We start from the raw sequence: 16,477 nt of genomic DNA, 5'->3' as shown, positions 1-16,477 counted from the left end.
TGGTGGGGCTCCTTCGCTTGGTTCCACTTTTTTTGGAGGATGTCTGTATTCAGCCATGTGTCTGGAATGACTTTCCCCTCCTCTTGCACCCATTCCTTCAGCTTTTCTCTCTGCTACACTGGAACTGGTGAAGCTTTAAAAACTCCAAAGAGATGTGACATTGAAGAAATTGGTCTTAAAAATGTTCTCCTAAGTTGTTCTCCTAGAACTTGTTCTCCTAAAAAACATTCATATTTGGTTGACTCAGGAAATAGTTTGCTTGCAGCAAAATTGTTTGTATTTCATAAAGTGCAAAAGAGGCTTGTTTCATGTTTCAAACTTGCCAAGATATCCCTAAACAACTCCATCTCCTGGGAACTTTCACTGAAAAGCCAGTAGCTCCATCTACTACAAGCCAGTAGGTCCATCTACCTCTGGACCTTCCCCAAGGATGCCTCATAAAACAGATGAGGTTTTTCTAGATATGGTCCTGAAATTCAGATGTTAATCAAAATTAGCCAGCCACTGGGATTGGCATCATTGTTCTCCCATGGAGGGGGGATTTTTGAGTAAGCCGTCAAAATATTTCCTAAGTAAGACCACAAAAAGCCCACAGATGCAATCAGTACAAAGACTTGCCTGGTACAGGAAGACGTTAATGTAAGTTTCCTCTGGAGATGCAGTCATCTTACATTGCCTGTACTGCAGCGTCTTCAGCTTCTGCAGTTGACTCCCCTCATGTCCTAATTAGGATGAAATTTTCCCATGGGTGTGACGCACCCAGCCATTACTCTCTGATGCTCTTGACAATAGTAAAGGTGAAGCCGAGGTGGTGGTAGGCACTTTGTGACCCAGAGGAGGAAGCCAGGACGTGGTCCATGACTCAAAGCCACCTCAGGCTCTCACACCAGGCTGCGTTGCTCTGCTGGGGGTCTCTGGAGGAGAAGCCCAAACCTTTTCCTCCTTCCCAGACCATCTTCCACCACAAAAGGGCCTCTGCTGGGGCTGGTGCAGTCCCTGGCTGGTCTCCAGAGCATGGCTGGCCTTGAAGGCTGAGCTGGTGAGTCCTGTCATCCCACACTGGGTGATGTGTTTTCCATGATCACCCAGTTGTGACATCCCCACCTCTCCTGGTTTGACTGCTCCTCCGGTGAGCACAAAGGGACCCCCATAACCACTCCCTTCACCCCAGCAACCTCCGACCTGGGTGTTTGAACTACAGCAGTTTGGATTTTCCTACTCCTTAACAGGAAACATGGTTATAATGGAAAAAGCTGTGAAACAAGCCAAGATCCCTCAAAATCTGGGGTGGGTGTTCTGCAACCCCGGTCAGCAAATCTTAATATACACAAGAAGAGATGTACAATGGATCACACCCACTGGGTTGCCAGGAAACCCTGTTGACATATGTGAGATCTGCATTGATGAGATACTCCTTGATCCAACAGTCACCAAGTGATTGTACTGACTTCTTCCTAAAATAAAGCAGGCTGCCAGATTGTACCGAGTGGCACCGTTTTTGGGTAGTGCCATCAAACCCCTGAGGGATGGCAGAACACTGGCCCCCAACAAGTCTTCTCCATAGGGAAGAGAAAACCAGAAAAGAAAGTCGCTGATAGGCACATCTGTTTCCCCTTGGCCCACCTTTACACCACACAACCCCAAGAAGCATCAGCTGGATTTCTCCCCTTGAACTGGACACCACATCCTGCCTATGACTCCTTTTCCTCTTGCCTAGCTTTAGGACACTTGCCCAGTGGCCCCAAGGTCACTTTGTCCCTTTTTGGTGTTTGTTTTTTTTTTTTTTTTTTTTTTTTAAACATTGTGCCTTCCCTTCAAAGCCACACAGGAGCCTATGGCCAGGCAGATCCCACATAAACCAGTTAAACCTTTCTCTTTTTTTTTTTTTTTTTAATGGAAAACTTTTCCTGCACATTCTCAGCAGGATAAAAACAGTGCAACTGAGCGCAGTGCCACCAGCCTCCTGATCCACCTGCAACCCAGCGGCCATTGGAGCCCACGAAATCAGCTTTTGTTGTAATACAACTCTAAAGAAACATTTTAAGGACCCCACTGAAGCCCCCCAATTTTATTTAGACAAAACCCCCGTACAATTCAGAGCACTGAAGAGCTACAATTGTTTTTTAATCAGTGATGTGGACATTTATAGCTATGTGCTAAAAAAAGTGCCTAGTTCGGAGACCGCTTTGCGTAAATGATATTTTAACGATAAGCTTTGTTAAAGATGGTATTCTGCAATGAAGCTGATTGCTCTTCATCATATTCACAAGTGAGATGTGAAGAAAGGACAGAAGCTCAAGAGGATTTTGACTTGCAAGACCTGCATGGAGGAGAAGAGATTGACATCAGTCACTCTGTTCACACCTTTAACTGTACTTATTTTAAGGACCAAAAAAAAAAAAAAAAAAAAAAGAAAAAAAAGAGTGTTTTCCACAAGGGAACTCCAACTGCAGAGCTGGAGACTCCAGACTAGCAAAGTCACCAATGCCCCACCTCCAACCAGGCTTGGCATCCCTTGCCACCAGTGACCTTCATGCTGACATCCCACCAAAACCACTGCACGCCACGCTGCCGCACGGGCAGCACACACCAGACCCTGCCCCGGAGACAGGTTTCTATCCCTGCTGCCCAAAAGTGGGTGAAAAAACAGAAGAGCAGCTGTATATAATTTTTCAGAGCTCCATTACCTAGGAGTGTCCATATTGTATCAAATCATGGGTCTCTACCTCAGCACCCCGTCTCAAGCAGCAGTTAAAAGCAAACACTTTTGAGCACTTATGGTGTCCCTTTTAAATAACCTTCCAATCCAACCATTTCTAGCTCTGGGGGATCTCTGGAGCCTTTCCCCAGCATCACACTTCAGCTTTTCTGCTGCAAATTAAGAGCATATCTTCTTCTGTTGTCCCCCACCGGAAAGATGGTCAACTGACCTGCATTTTCTCTTGTCCCTGGAAGCCTAACACCCCTCCTAGTCTTTGCTGCTCTACAGCAAGGAAGGGCTGGGGAGCTTTAGAGGGAGAGCAGCATTAGGCAGCGAGAAGCGAAGGACTTGGCTCCACCTGCCCAAGAAGAAACGACCAAGGCAGTGTTTCCAATTTACAAAGTTCATTTGACTCACAATTCTGTCTCAGTCCAAAAGCCATCAGTAATCGGACCATTTTCTGGTACAATGTGGAGAGCGTTTCAAGTGAGGTTTTGCCAAGGCTTGTCCTGGGTCCAGTTAATAATTATTTAGCCTCTACCGGGATACGTAACTAAGGCATTTCAACCAGCATTGCAACTATGTCAGCTTGGCCACATATCTTTAGTTTTCTTTTCCCTATCAAGGGTTAAACTAGTATTTACTTGATTACTAAATCCAGATCAGTTCTGACCAGATAGTTGGGAAGAACCTGGAGCCCTCAGACTGTGAGACACCAACGAATAAAACCAAGACTGCTTCTGGCCTGGCAGCCAGGCACTGATTTGTGCCTCGTACATCCCACACTGCCAAGCTGACACACTGGCCTGCCACAGGGTTAACCAGCCTGCCTCCCGCCACATCACCGGGATTTCCAGATTGGGCAACTTCCTCCTCACCAGACAGAAGGTAGCACCGCGGAGTCTGGCGAAGCACTAGAGGACCTGCTACAACTCTTGAGTGATATCTGGCAGACGTCCAGGTAAGTTTTACTTCAAGGGGCTCCCTTCTTTTGAGGGGAAGAGACTCCTGTAGGCAAGGTATGGCTGAGAACTAGCCAAAATAGTGGGTAGAAAGGGTGCGGGAACAGCCCCATTCCCAATCAGCAGCAACACTATATGTTTTTTTTTTATTTTGGGTCGTTGCTTTTGTTCCTCAACTCTACAAGTTGCACATTTCTCCCCCTACAGAAAGCAGCCCGCATTCCCTTTATCAGTACAGCATGGAGCATCAGCAAAACTCACCGTGGTTATCCCAGACACAGGTTAGAAGTCCGACTCTGTAAGAAAGAAGGATAAAACATTAGGTTTCGGGGCAAAGAGCACCCCCTTCACCACAAGCCCACCCCTGCTGGAAACAGCCCCAGGGAGCTGCTCGGCTGTGTGCTTGCTGCAGCAGGCCGGGTCACCACGATCAGCCCCCACCGCTATATCCTTCTTTATGTTCACCAAATATAAAGCAAAAAAAACACTGTGTGACCCACCTCTTTGTAGGCAAGTTCACCTAGAAAGAGATCAGTGCTCCACCAAGAGCTGTCATAACCAAACATAACAGTGTTTATGACAATGCTGTCATAACAGCATAACCAAACACCTAGAAGACCTTCAAAATCCACCCCATTATAGCACCCTGAGAAGGGGAGTAGAAACACTGCAGATATAAATTAACAAGTTCTGGCTTCTGCACACGAACGGCAGACAAAGCTTAATGAGAAAGGCACACCATACCCCACTGGAACACCTGCGGCTCCCGGAAGGTGGAATGGGCCACCCTGCAAGCGTAGACATCGCCCTTCTGGGGGGTGAACGGCACATACACCAGACGCTGGAAATACCACTTGTCGTTGAAGGACATGTCCGCATACTTGACATCGCTCATGGGCTCCCCGTTCTTCAGGATGGAGATGTCAATCTTGGGAGGGTGGAAACCACTCACGAAGCAGTTGAGGACGTTCTCCTCTCCCGGCACGGCACGTTTGCGGGAGTACACCTCCACCTTCGGCGCCTCTGGAGACGGGGTGAGGGGGGAAGGAGATACTGAGAAACCTTGGAGAAGTCAGCGACCACCCACCCATCCATCCGGACACAGCAACCGGTACCGGGCCCCTCACAGCCCCCCCGGGCACTCACCATCCGCCTCCCCCAGGCCGACCAAGGCCACCAGTAGCGCCAGGACCGCCACCTTCGCCGAGAGCTCCATGGCCTCTCGCTGCTCTGCCTTCACTGAATAACCCGCCCCGCTCACCCGCCGCATTTTATACCCTCTGCCGCGAGCGACCAATCGTCGTGTGGAACTGCTTATGCATCATCAGTCTCCAGGCAGAGAGGGAGCCGAGAGGTTATGCGAGCCCGCCCGCTGCGGGTGGCGTCGCTTTCGGTTTCGCTTTCGGCTTGAGGCACCGCCCGGGGCTCGGCGGGCCCGGAGCCGCCCCGGTGGGCTTCCCCACGCGTGGGGCTGCTGCCGTGGCTGTCCCGAGGTCTTTCCCACCCTCGGCCTTCTCTTCCAGGGATGGAGGGTTCAAAGGCGTGAGGCGGTGCGGATCCCAGCCGCTGCTCCCCCAGGGCCTTGAGCTGGACGCCTGTGGTCAGGAGCCCCGTGCTGGGAGCAGATCTTGGAGCAGCGGCTCGGAGGTGCTCACCTGGCTCCTCCCCCTCACCAAAAGTGGGGTGAAAACTGCCTCTTGTGGAGGATTTTGTAGTTAAAGCCAGTGTTACGCCAACAGATGATGCTGGTGCATCCTGGCCGCTTCCCTTCCCAAACCTTGGCTTGTTTTCTTCTGGAGCCTGTGCATCGGCGTTTCAGTCCAGCAGCTGCGGGATGGGTTGTCGCTGCCATTCGAGCATGGCATGGACTCCCCAACGTCAAACATGAGAACCCAAAGGTCAAAGAACCAGGATTTCTGGTGCCTGCTCCAGAAAAACTGTAAGCGCCGTAGCCCAGCTAGGCCAGGTATGCCTCTGAGCAGCCCTGTAACACTGCTTGGAGGAGACACCTATGGCGGCTTTGAATAGCAGCATCGGGAAAGCCGAGGTTAAAAAAAGAAAATAAACCAGTATGAAAGAGCACGTAGATATTTTATACACCTAGGAGTATGTCTGCTTGTGGTCCTGCAGGTCACGTACTGGTTATCTTTAGTCACTGTTTCAGACTGGGAGGCAGATGCACATAGATTGTCTTTCATGCAGCTGTGTAAGGATTAAAAAGTTAAAAAAAGAGAGGAAAGTCACTACTAGCAGGAAGAAAACAGCAGTACCAGGGAGCTGCTCCGATGCTGAGGTCCTGTAAGACTTGCCGTCTTAACACACCCCACGTAAAGATCTAAATTAAACCGATAAAGTACGCACAGAGCACACCTCCCACCCACAGCCCGCAGGCAAATCAGCAGAGACCGAGCAAAGAAAATAAAACCCGTGGACACTCCTTCCCACTGGACCTGCTCCCAGCCGAGCTCCAGCTGGGTTCGCTGGTGGCTGCCCAGCTGCCCTTGAGTGTGTTTTTTCCTCCTCCCTACTGTGAGCTAAGAGGACGCAGCTGCGGCCGGAGACTTATCGGGGATCCCGGAGGGCTCTCGCAGAAATAAATGCTGACTGCCACGTGGGTGCGGAAACCCGGCCCGACTCTGCCCCCGGATGAGCTGTCCCCTCGGCTTGGGGAGGATTAATTACACAAATTTGCAGGATGCGGATCCTTTCTCGGCGCTCTGCCCCTCAGGATGGGAATCCCTGGAGATGGCTCTGCCGTAGGCGGCAACGCCCGGCAGATTTTCCCCTGTAAAGAGAAGCTGAACTGCGAGATTCTTCCATGCGATGTCTCTAGGCGGCCACACTGATTTGGTTAGAACAGCCAAATCTTCCTCTTTGAGGCCGCTTCTGCTTTCGTTAGCGGAGAGAAATATTTAAGGAGTGGGTGAGGTCTGACACTGAGGTTTGAGGTCTTTCAAACCCACTGCCATACATCCCCGAGCCACACTTCCAGCCGGACCCACTGCCTCCTGCTGGATTTCCGTGACTGTTCGGGGGGTAGATATCGCTTGGGAAAATGCCGTCGTCGTCAGGAAGTGACAGGAGCAGTGGAAAAAGCCGGGATGGGGGTTCTGTGCCCCGCAGGACGCGGGGGTTTGCAGCTTTACAACCCTTTTTCCCCTCCACCCAGCTCCATCCTCACCCCTCTCCAGGCACCGCGGGGGCGGGGCTCAGCCGAAGGGGGCGGGGCGGAACGACTGCGCAGGCGCAGCGCGTAACTGGGCGCCGCCATGCTGTACGGCAGGCGGCGGTCCGTAAAAGGCGGCGGCGGGGGCAGCCCGGCCCCGTAGAGGGACGCGGGCGGGCGGCGCCGCGGCATGGCGGAGGGCGGCGAGCCGGTTGTGAGTGTCCGCCCTGCTCCGCCTTGGCGTGCTGACCCGTCCCCGGGGCCGCCTTCTGTCCCGCTGCCCCGGGTCACGCTTCCCCCTTCACGCACACACACTTCTCGGTGCCGGTTCCCCCGGAGCCGCCTCTCCCAGGAGCGGTCGGTACCGGAGAAGGCACCGTCCCGGAGGTGCTAGTGGGGTGCCCTTCCCTGCCTTGTGCTCTGGTGCTGTTCATGCCCTAATAGTGGGGTGTTCACTCTGAAGCCTAATGGTGTCCCTCAGTGCTAGCCACGCTGGTGCTGTTCCTGCACTGGCCACCGTCGCCGCTGGGTGGCCGCAGCCGTGGTTCCAGCGGGTTCCTACCCTGTGCTCAGCCAGCAGGTCCTGCTGTCGCTGGCAGTGCCGGTGGTCCTGCTTTTCCTTTTCCAGCTGTGAGCCCTGGGGGCTTCCCGGCACTGCCAGGGGTGTGGGGGCGACATTGGGTGCCCCACACTTGGGGGCAGGTTAGGGTTACCCCTCTCCTGCCTGTCTCCCTTAGCGGGGACCCTGCTGCTTTCTGCTCCAGATCCTTGAGGACTACCTGCTGGTGGAAGATGCACCTCTGCTGGAGGAGATGGCTGAGGAGGATGAAGAGCTCGACCTGTACAATGAGATGACTTTTGGGTTAGGTAAGATCTCAGGGTCGGGGCCATCAGCCAGCACCCAATGGGGTGAGGAGGATGGAGGTGGTGGGTGAGGAAGGTCTTTTCCTGCCTGGTGAGGAGCTGAGTTGGGAGCAGGGACTCTGGTGGGCACTTCCCAGGCTCTCACCCACCCTGACATGCTCTCCATCTTCCCTCCAAGACCGAGACTCCACTGAGGAGGACACCACAAAACCCCTGATGCCTCTGGAGATGAGCCCTGAGCTGGCCGAAGCAGTGGCAGAGGAGACCGAGGCTGGGGAGGAAGTGGAGCCCGGAGCGGCTGAATCAGAGGAGCTGGGAGAGCCCCAGGAAGAAGGTGGGATGGAGCCGGATGTCGAGCAGGTTGGCTCTGAGTTGGAGGAGGAGGAGGAGGATGAGGAGCTGGGGACTGAGGAACAGGAGGAAGACCAGGAGCCCTGCGAGGATCCTAATGACCTGGGAGACCCAGCAGTGATGAAAGCCGTGCAGAGCAAACCCACGCTGGAGGTGACACGTCAGTGGGGAAGAAGGGGACCCACACCTGTGGGTCCTGCCCCACTGAGGGCAGCAGGGAGTGACTTGGTCCCTGCCTGCGGGAGGGAGACCTGCCGTGCAGGGGCTGAGTACATGCTCTTTGCCCACAGAGCCAGGACTCGGCCGTGCTGGACAGCAGGATTGGTGCTTGCTGGGCAGAGTTCGGCAAAGAGGACATGGTAAAAGTGTCCCCCCACATCTGGTGACAGGGCTGAGTGGCCTCTGTGGTGTCCCCTGCCCCTTTCTTCCTGTCCTCCTTCTCCTTGCTGACCATCTCCCTGTCTTCCAGCTGGCAATGGATCCTGCAGTGTGGGGCTCCTGCCCTGCCAGCATCCCGTCCCACCACGGGCTGGAGGTGGGTACCCCTCGCCAGGACCTCGGGGACCAGCCGAGGGGTCCCCAGTACCCTGGGCCAAGGGTCATGCAGGCGATATGGAGCACACAGGAGACCTCCAAAGCCTCATCACAGGTCTGGAGGTCCATGGATGTGTCTCTTGGGTGCCAAGGCTGTGGGCAGAGGTGCCCACCCTAAGCAGAGCCTGGGTTTGAAGGCAAAGCTTTTGAGTTTAGGGGGACTGGGACCCCCATGCCAGGTGTCCCTGTGGGTCCCCTGCTATTGCACACCACCAGAGTGGGAGCCTGGTTGGTGCCTGGTCCAGCTGAGCAACAACCAAAGGTTTTGGTGAGCTGCTCAATGCTGGGGGAGCTAAACTGATCCCAGCTGGGCCCCGTTCCCATCTCCTGCTGCCTCCTCCCTGCAGGATAAAGCCATCCTCCAGGTCCTGGAGAGGCCCCCACCATCCACCAACATGGCCCTCGACTTCCTTGGCTCCCCCATGCAGCGGGGCTACGGGGGCTCTCCCCGGCTCAAGCGCCCCAACTTAAGGCTTATGTCCCCCAAGTCCTTCCCCCAGCGCTTTCTCCAGCAGGTAACGGGTTTTGGGGGGCTCTTGCATCCCCTCTTTTCTCTGCCCTCCCCTCCCCAGAGGTGCAGCCTCGAGGACAGTCTTGTCCCAGCGACACCTCCCCGTCTCCTGCCCTGCAGCAGTCGCCTCTGATGCCTCCCTCCCCGTGCTCTCCTCGGCCCTTCGCGCCGACTCGCAGACCCTCTCCGCTCTTCTCTTCCAACCAGGTAACACAGCAGGTTGTGAGCCACTGTCGTGTCCCCTCCGAGGTGGCCCTGGAGCGGCAGGGGATGGGGATGGTGCCTCCCTAAAGCTCTGCTGTCCAGGGCAGACTTTGCAGCTCTGTCTAACCCTGAGCACCCATCTCTGGCGTCTTGTCGATGGGGGAAGTGGAGCCACTGATGTAGCCCTTACTTCATAAATCTCTTTGTCCTGATGTCCCCATGGGACCTACACCGGACATGGTGTTGTGCTTGTTGTCATGCTGCGGCACTGGTGCTAGACCTAGGGCACACAATCCCTGGTGACACCTGGGTCCCCTTGCCTTGCTCAGCTGTAATGGCAGGATCACTGGGGGTTATCTCCTCGCCATGGGTCCCCTCTGTGCAGGGAGAGGGTGCCACCTGTGAAGACGGTAGCCAGAAGCCAGCACGGAGGTGGCAGACCTCTCCAAGACCCTCAGAGGACGCTTCTCTCTTCCTCTCCAGACTGCAGGGTATGCGTCTCCCACCCCTTTCCGGCCCATGTCACCCAACATCAGCAGCCCACCGCAGCCTCTCGCCATGCACTTTGGTCCCATGTCTCCTTCTTTGGACCCCACTCTCTTCTTCAGTCCATCAGCCAGCGGCCAGCTGAACCTCAGGTAGCAGGATGGCGAGCAGGGTGCCCGGGTGGGACCACAGGGAGCCCTGCAAAACCGCTGGGGGGGCCTCTGGTGCTGGCTCTGGTATGGGTGCAAAGTCCCCAACCCCTGTCTGGTCTCCCTTGCAGCACGCCCAGCCATATGACCCAGCTGCACCCCCAGCACCAGCGGATCCTGACGCAGCGGCAGCAGCAAGGCAGGCAGGCACAGAGGTACGGGTGTGCCTGGGGAGCTGCGGGGTGGTGGTGGTGGTGGTGGGGCTCTGGGCAGTCACAGCAGGTTGCGATCTTCTCCTGTGCCAGCATCTCCCCCAAGAAGTTGTGGTCTCCTAAAGTGGACCCTTATGCTGGGCTGATGACCCCCAAGGAGAAGGACTGGGTCGTCAAGGTGGAGATGATCCAGCTGCAGAGTGAGAACATGGATGATGACTACTACTACCAGGTGAGCTCCTGCCAGTAGTGCCGGTGGCTTATCCTGCTCCTCAGGGGCTTCATCTCTTTAGGAGCCAGAAGGTGCCTGGGCTTGTGGTGCCTCCTCTCCTGGCTATGCCTGTCGGCTGTTACAGATGTACTACCACCGGCTGGAGCGCAAACAGGCAGAGGAGGAGCTCCTCGGTGGGCGCAACAAGCAGGAGCCCCCCAAGCTGGTCACGCCATTCATCCAGAAAGTGGAGACGTACGACTCTGGTGAGGGGCTGGGCTGGGTGGTGGGGGGCTGGATGAGGGGATGGGTTGCAGCATGTGGTCTCACTGTATCCCATCTCTCTTCCAGTGGTGCGCATCGCGGGCTCGCTGGGGCAGGTGGCAGTGTCCACCTGCTACAGCCCTCGCCGGGCCATCGATGCTGTGCACCATGCCCTTGTGGAGGAGGTAGGTGAGGGGAAGCTGGGCTGGTGGGTGCCCTGGATGCCTGGGGACACATCTCTGAGCTTTCCCCAGGTCCTGGAGTAGCTTTAGCAGGACCTTTAAGAGCTGCTGCGACCAAGCATGGGTGCTGCCCTGGCTCGGGGCGCTGCTCCAAGCTGCGGAATGGAGCAAGTGCTGCCTCAGCAGTGGCAACTTGTCCTTTGCCAAGGGTGGGATGGGGCTCCAGGCAATTGGAGCTGGCCGTGGCCTCCCCGTGGGATTGCCTTGAAGCCTGAAGCTGCCTCTGATCCCCAGAGAGCAGCTGGCCCAGCACTCTGCTGGTGGCGGTGTCTGGTGCTTGCTGTAACTGTTGTGCCTTCCTTTCTCTCCTCCTGAAGGCGGCGGGGAGCCACCGGCTTCGGGCGCTGCACAGGATTGAGAAGGTGAGCAAGCCGCAGTTCGGGGCAGGGTGGGATGGTGCAGAGGCTTGGTTTTCATCCAAGGAGCTCTGTGAGGGAATGTCTACCTAACAGGGGTCCTGGATAACCAGTTGGTAGAAGATGCTCCAAGCTTCCCCCTTATCCTGTGTTGTTTCTCCAGCTTTTCCTGCAGCTGCTGGAAGTGGAGGAGACCCAGCGGAAGATGTCCCTGGCCCCGGAGGAGGAGCAGCCCTGCTGTGAGGAGCAGAAGAGTCAAGAAGTGGAGCGTATCTACCAAGTCTTGAAGATCAGAGCTTGCAGAAGCGAAGAGTGAGTTTGTGCTGTGGGGAGAAGGGAGTAGGTGGCACCTCCTGGTCCTCACAGGGTTCAGATGGTCACAGATGAGTAGTTCTGGGTGATGGTGAGGGTTTGATCCTGTCCTCCGTGTGTCACTGTGGCCTGTGCTGACCCTGCCCATGAGTCTCGTCCTCCACTGCAGCTGATGCTGGTCCTTCTGGATGGACAGAGATGCTACAGGTCCCTTGGGATCTGTGCCAATGGAGCCTTCGTCCCCAGGGAGGCAGAGGATGAATTCCTGCAACTCCTGTGTGTGCGGAAGGGCAAGAAGCTCACAGCCCGGCTGCTGCCCCACCTGACCCGGGAGCAAGCGGAGAAGATCCTGCTGACCATCACCCACCACCTGCCCTTCCTCATGAAGAAGGATGTGTTGGATGAGGCGAGCACCTCCAGCCAGGGCAGGGGCATTCCGGGCTGCGTCCTTCCCCTGTCTGCTCTTGCTGGGGGGGCATCCTTGGGCAATGGGGAGGCCCGTCTTGCTGGAATCCAGCACAGCCAGGCAGCTGGTGGGGTTGACATGAGATAGGAGCTTCTTTCATTCCTTGGGGAAGAGGAGAAAGGTCTCCAGGAGAGGTTAAAGCAGTCCTGGTGGCAGTGCACCCTGAGGGGGTGCAGTGTTGGCCTTTGTCTCCCCCAGGTGTTGGGATGGGGCTCAGGGATGGGGCTGTGGCCATGATGGGTCAAACAGTCTCAGATCCCTGCTCTCCTCTCTGCCCTGCCCAGTCTCTCTCCCTGCTCTACAGCCCGTTGAATGAAGTGGTGGGTGGGATGACCTTCAGCAAACTCATCGAGGTCCTGCAGAAGATGACCAGGCCTCTGCCTGAGTCCTCTGAGCTCCCCCTCGCCATGGCCTTGAAGAACCAGGTAGGTGGCCCCAAAAAAGGCAGAGACATGTGTCATCCCTGGGGAGCCACCACTGCTAGCTGCCCGTGACGCTCCTCCTGGTGCTTCCCCGCAGTTTGGCATCTCTTTGCTCTACTCCCTGCTGAGCCACGGCGAGAGGCTGCTGTCCTCCGATGTGCCACTGGAGCCATGTAGTGGGGACTTCGAGATGTGGTGAGGGACAGCGTGAGCGCTGGGGTTGGGGTTTGCTGGCTGGTGGGATGCTCACTCCCTGCGTTGATGCCCCCAGGACGGACATGGTGTTCCTGGTCGCCCGGGAGCTGTCACAAGTGCCCAAGACCTCACTGGTGGAGCCTCTCTTCTTGCCCAGCAACCTTCTCTCACTCTTCTGCCGCTACCTGGACAAGCAGACTGTCCACCACCTGGGAGCCAAGATGGAGTGAGTATTGCACGGTGTGGCTCCCTGCCTCTCCTGGGGATCCCCTGGGAGAAGAGCAGCGGACAGCATCAAGAGCTTGCTGCTTCTGTCCCCTTGGGGACCACCCCATTTGGACACGAGTCTCCAAACCTCCGCCGGGCTGAGCTGATCCTTGTGGCTTCTTTGGGGCAGGTTGGCATCAGCTGCCAGCAGCACGAGGGTGACAGCCTGACACCCCAACCTCGTCCTTTCCCTGCAGGTGCTCCCCACTGCCGTCGGAGGCTGCTATGCCATGCTGAGCCCCGGGAGCTGGGAAATGGGAGCCAGCGCCAGCAGTGCCAGGAACGGGCAGGGCCCTGTGCCCTGACTTTGAGTTTTGAAGCAAACACTTACCCTGGTGCAGGGCACTCTGGGTGAACCGGGCACCAATGGGGCCGGTGCTCAAGGGCTGATGCCGACCTGCCCCAGGTGCCTGGGAGCATGGCATGGGGAGGCGGGTAACTTATTTTGGCCTCGCACCCAGCAGCGGTGAAGCACCGGATCATGGCGGGTGTCGAGGCAGGGTCTGCACAGGGGTGCTGGGAGCACCTGGGGGTGAGTGACTTTGTGTCCAGCACTTTGAAATAAAATAAAAAGGTGATTAATGAGCTCCTCTGGCTCCTGTGGGCAGTTTCTGCTGTAAGAACAGGGGACCTGGAGACATCACCTGGGCATGAAGACCCCCCAGTTGGGAATGGATGAGGGGGAATGGCTTCAAACTGGAAGAGGGGAGATTTAGATCAGATATTAGGAAGAATTTTTTCACTATGAGGGTGGTAAGGCACTGGAACAGATTGCCCAGAGAAGCTGTGGCTGCCCCATCCCTGGAGGTGTTCAAGGCCAGGCTGGATGGGGCTTGGAGCCACCTGGGCTGGTGGGAGGTGTCCCTGCCCATGGCAGGGGGGTTGGAACTGGATGATCTTCAAGGTCCCTTCCAACCTAAATCATTCTATGGTGGGGGGCCCAACTGTAAATGGGAAGGAGAAGCAGGGAGGGATGTACAGAGGACCTGGAAGGAGGATAAAGGTGGGATGGAGGAGAAGGCAACATTCTCAGAAGGGAGCAGGGAGGGGATCAGAGGACCCATGCGGCTGGAGACAGAGGGGAATTGAGCCCCTGGGGTGAGGAATGGGCTGGGAGAAAAGTGTCTGTGGTGGGGAGAGCCTGCCCTGAAGGGAAAGGAAAGATCTGGGTGCGATGGGAAGGATATGGGACATCTTAAACACATGTTGGATGGGTAATAAAGCACCTCTTCTCTCTGCTGAGCTCTCAAAGACTAATTGGTCTAAAGGTTTGTGGATGTGGTTGTGGTGAGGTACCTTGAAGAATCTTGAGTGATTTTTAACTGACTGTGAATACCACAAGCTGACCCTCATTTCTGCATTTAGGGCAGATGGGGGGTGCCCAGGTGCAAGGTCTGGTCCGGTTGTAGAAATCTTTGTGGCTCCTGCCAGGCTATGTGGTGGGATTTCCCCTAACCCTGTGGGACATCTGAGCCTAGGCCACCTATGTCCACCCAGAGGTCTAAACTTGACACCCAAAGCCTGGTGTATATTCAAATAGAGGTTTGCACCAGAAAGCTGTCTCATCCTCAGACTGGTAGCTGTCATGTGCCCAAGCTCCAACCCCATGTAGATGAGAGCAGATGAACCTATTTCTTTAAACTGGCATCCTCCAGAGGCCAAACTAAGGCACAAGGAGAATTTGCAGAAAATAAGGATGTGAGCGGTTGGGTGGGATTGATCTCTGCTGCTTATCAAGACAGCTCACATAGCTTCTGAAACACACTTCAGAGGAGCAACTGAGCTGCCTGAGAACAGCTGTATGGAGACAAGGGGGGACTCCTGTCCTTTGTGTTAGAGGTGGGGTGTAGGGTGTCAATCATCTAAAAGGGTTCAAGGTCTAGCTGGAAGGAGCTCCAGGTCATTCTGGCAGCTGCTTTCGTCATCCTGATGCCTCTCCTGCTCATCTTGGTGTCCTGCAGCCTCAGCCTGCCCTCAAAATCAGGTTTGCCAAAAAGCGGGTTCAAAGCTGCCTCTGATTGCTCCTCACGCTTTATTGTTGGAAGGTTCTTTGAGACAGCTATGTTCATCCCCACACACCCCTAGCCATCCACTGCTATGCTACTTCAAAAGAGTGGCACTGGCAGGTTGTCATCAGGGTGAAAGCCATCATTTCAAACCCACAGAGGTGACCTGGAGGATACCTGCATGGTCAGGATGGACCTTGCTGTTATGAACCCTGGTGACAATTTCAGGCAGAAGGGAACTAGCAGCTGCTCACAGATTTGTAGGAAGAGAGGACGACACCGAGTCCTTCAAGATAAGGATAAGCCATGTTATGTTTTTTGTTTGCTATGGAGCAGAGTGCAGACCCAGCGTGAGTCCTCCTCGCCTGAGAGCCAGTGGGGATGGAGGAGGAAAGTGCGACACGGTTGCAATCACATAAGAAACCAAATGCTCCAGCGTAGGAGGGTTGGAGGTCTCTACTGGACTTTGCTGCTTCGTTGAAGGAAACAGCTGAGACAAAAGAAGGAAAATCCTTCTCTTAGTTACTCTCCCACAATCCAGGGACCTGCACCATGCAGCAGATCCCCTCGGCACTTCCAACCTGAAGAAAGAGACCCTCTCCCTGGGGTACCACCTGGTGAATGAATTAAGCTGAGAGGTGCTCGGCAGGTCAGGGATCCTGTCTGATTTATCCGCACTGGGGTCTTCTACCTTAATGCAAAGCCGATGAAAGTCCAGGGTCTCTCACCTGGCTCTGCTTTACCTACTGCCCTGCCTGGCTCCTCCTGGCACTGTCCTGAAAGAACCACCAGCCCCATGAGGTGGTGGTAACCCATCATCATGAGCGAGTGACTGGACCAAGGATGGTCACTGTCTCAGGGATGTGGGGCTCATCGTAGGACATCTTGGGGGTATGGGGCTCATCCTAGGACAACTTGGGGGGCATGGGACTCACCCTGGGACACCTTCAGGGTACGGGGCTCATCCTGGGATGTCCTGGGGGTATGGGACTCCTACTGGGATGCAGGGCAGGGTATTTTGGCCTTGCACAAGAAATTACTGGATGTTTAGGGGAGGAATCAAAGGTGGGGAGAAAGAGGGATCAAGGTGGTTTGTGGCAGCGTCACCTCTCTTGGGCTGCTCCTGAAAACCCTCGAACTGAACAGGGGGCCGTCCCGGTCAGGGTGTGAAGGGGATGGCGGCTGTCCTGGTTGAGGTGTTGAGGGGACTGTGGCCATCTTGGTCAGGGCACTGAGGGGGACCATGGCTGCCTCAGGGTTCAGATATCCTCAGGGTGGCTGGGGGACAGAGAAGACTGTGGCCATCTTGGTTGGGACATCAAAGGCACTACAGCATCTGGGTCGAGACATTGAGGGGTTGGCGGCCATGGGGATGACCGTGGCCATCTCAGTTGGGGCATTGACAGGACCATGGCCATCTTGATTGGGGTGTTGAGGGGACCACAACCATCTCAGTTGCGCTGGTGAGGGGAATATGGCTGATTGAATCATTGGGAGGACCACGGCCGTCCCAGTTGAGTTGTTGATGGGACCACG

The 16,477-nt window shown here is 55.6% G+C and overlaps 2 protein-coding genes across 2 annotated transcripts; one reads left to right on the top strand and one right to left on the bottom strand.

The window, feature by feature from the left end:
- Window positions 1-2,038: 2,038 nt before the first annotated feature.
- B2M (beta-2-microglobulin) lies at window positions 2,039-4,896 on the bottom strand. The gene is made up of 4 exons (XM_082488666.1): window positions 4,810-4,896; window positions 4,408-4,686; window positions 3,925-3,959; window positions 2,039-2,320 (listed from the first exon to the last, which is right to left on the bottom strand). Exons 1-3 carry the CDS (start codon window positions 4,877-4,879, stop codon window positions 3,946-3,948), a joined length of 363 nt encoding a protein of 120 aa, XP_082344792.1. The 5' UTR covers window positions 4,880-4,896; the 3' UTR covers window positions 2,039-2,320; window positions 3,925-3,945.
- Window positions 4,897-7,019: 2,123 nt separating this feature from the next.
- Window positions 7,020-13,172, top strand: PATL2 (PAT1 homolog 2; the record flags this gene model as incomplete). The annotated part of the gene is made up of 19 exons (XM_082489059.1): window positions 7,020-7,043; window positions 7,594-7,696; window positions 7,872-8,197; window positions 8,335-8,403; window positions 8,514-8,579; window positions 8,986-9,153; window positions 9,270-9,356; window positions 9,837-9,991; window positions 10,120-10,203; window positions 10,294-10,432; window positions 10,557-10,677; window positions 10,763-10,860; window positions 11,235-11,279; window positions 11,437-11,585; window positions 11,832-11,991; window positions 12,336-12,476; window positions 12,571-12,668; window positions 12,745-12,894; window positions 13,133-13,172. 19 exons carry the CDS (start codon window positions 7,020-7,022, stop codon window positions 13,170-13,172), a joined length of 2,223 nt encoding a protein of 740 aa, XP_082345185.1.
- Between the last annotated feature and the right edge of the window lie 3,305 nt (window positions 13,173-16,477).

This window comes from Vanellus vanellus (genome assembly GCF_965231255.1).
Source record: "Vanellus vanellus genome assembly, chromosome: 11".
NCBI classification, from domain to species: domain Eukaryota; kingdom Metazoa; phylum Chordata; class Aves; order Charadriiformes; family Charadriidae; genus Vanellus; species Vanellus vanellus.
This window is presented reverse-complemented; position numbering and strand designations above follow the sequence as displayed.

Excerpts from the sequence above, each read along its gene's own strand:
- B2M (XM_082488666.1), bottom strand. The coding sequence starts at position 4,879 with ATGGAGCTCTCGGCGAAGGTGGCGGTCCTGGCGCTACTGGTGGCCTTG. Across the intron at positions 4,687-4,809 it reads CGGCCTGGGGGAGGCGGATG|AGGCGCCGAAGGTGGAGGTG; the intron begins GTGAGTGCCCGG and ends CCCCGTCTCCAG.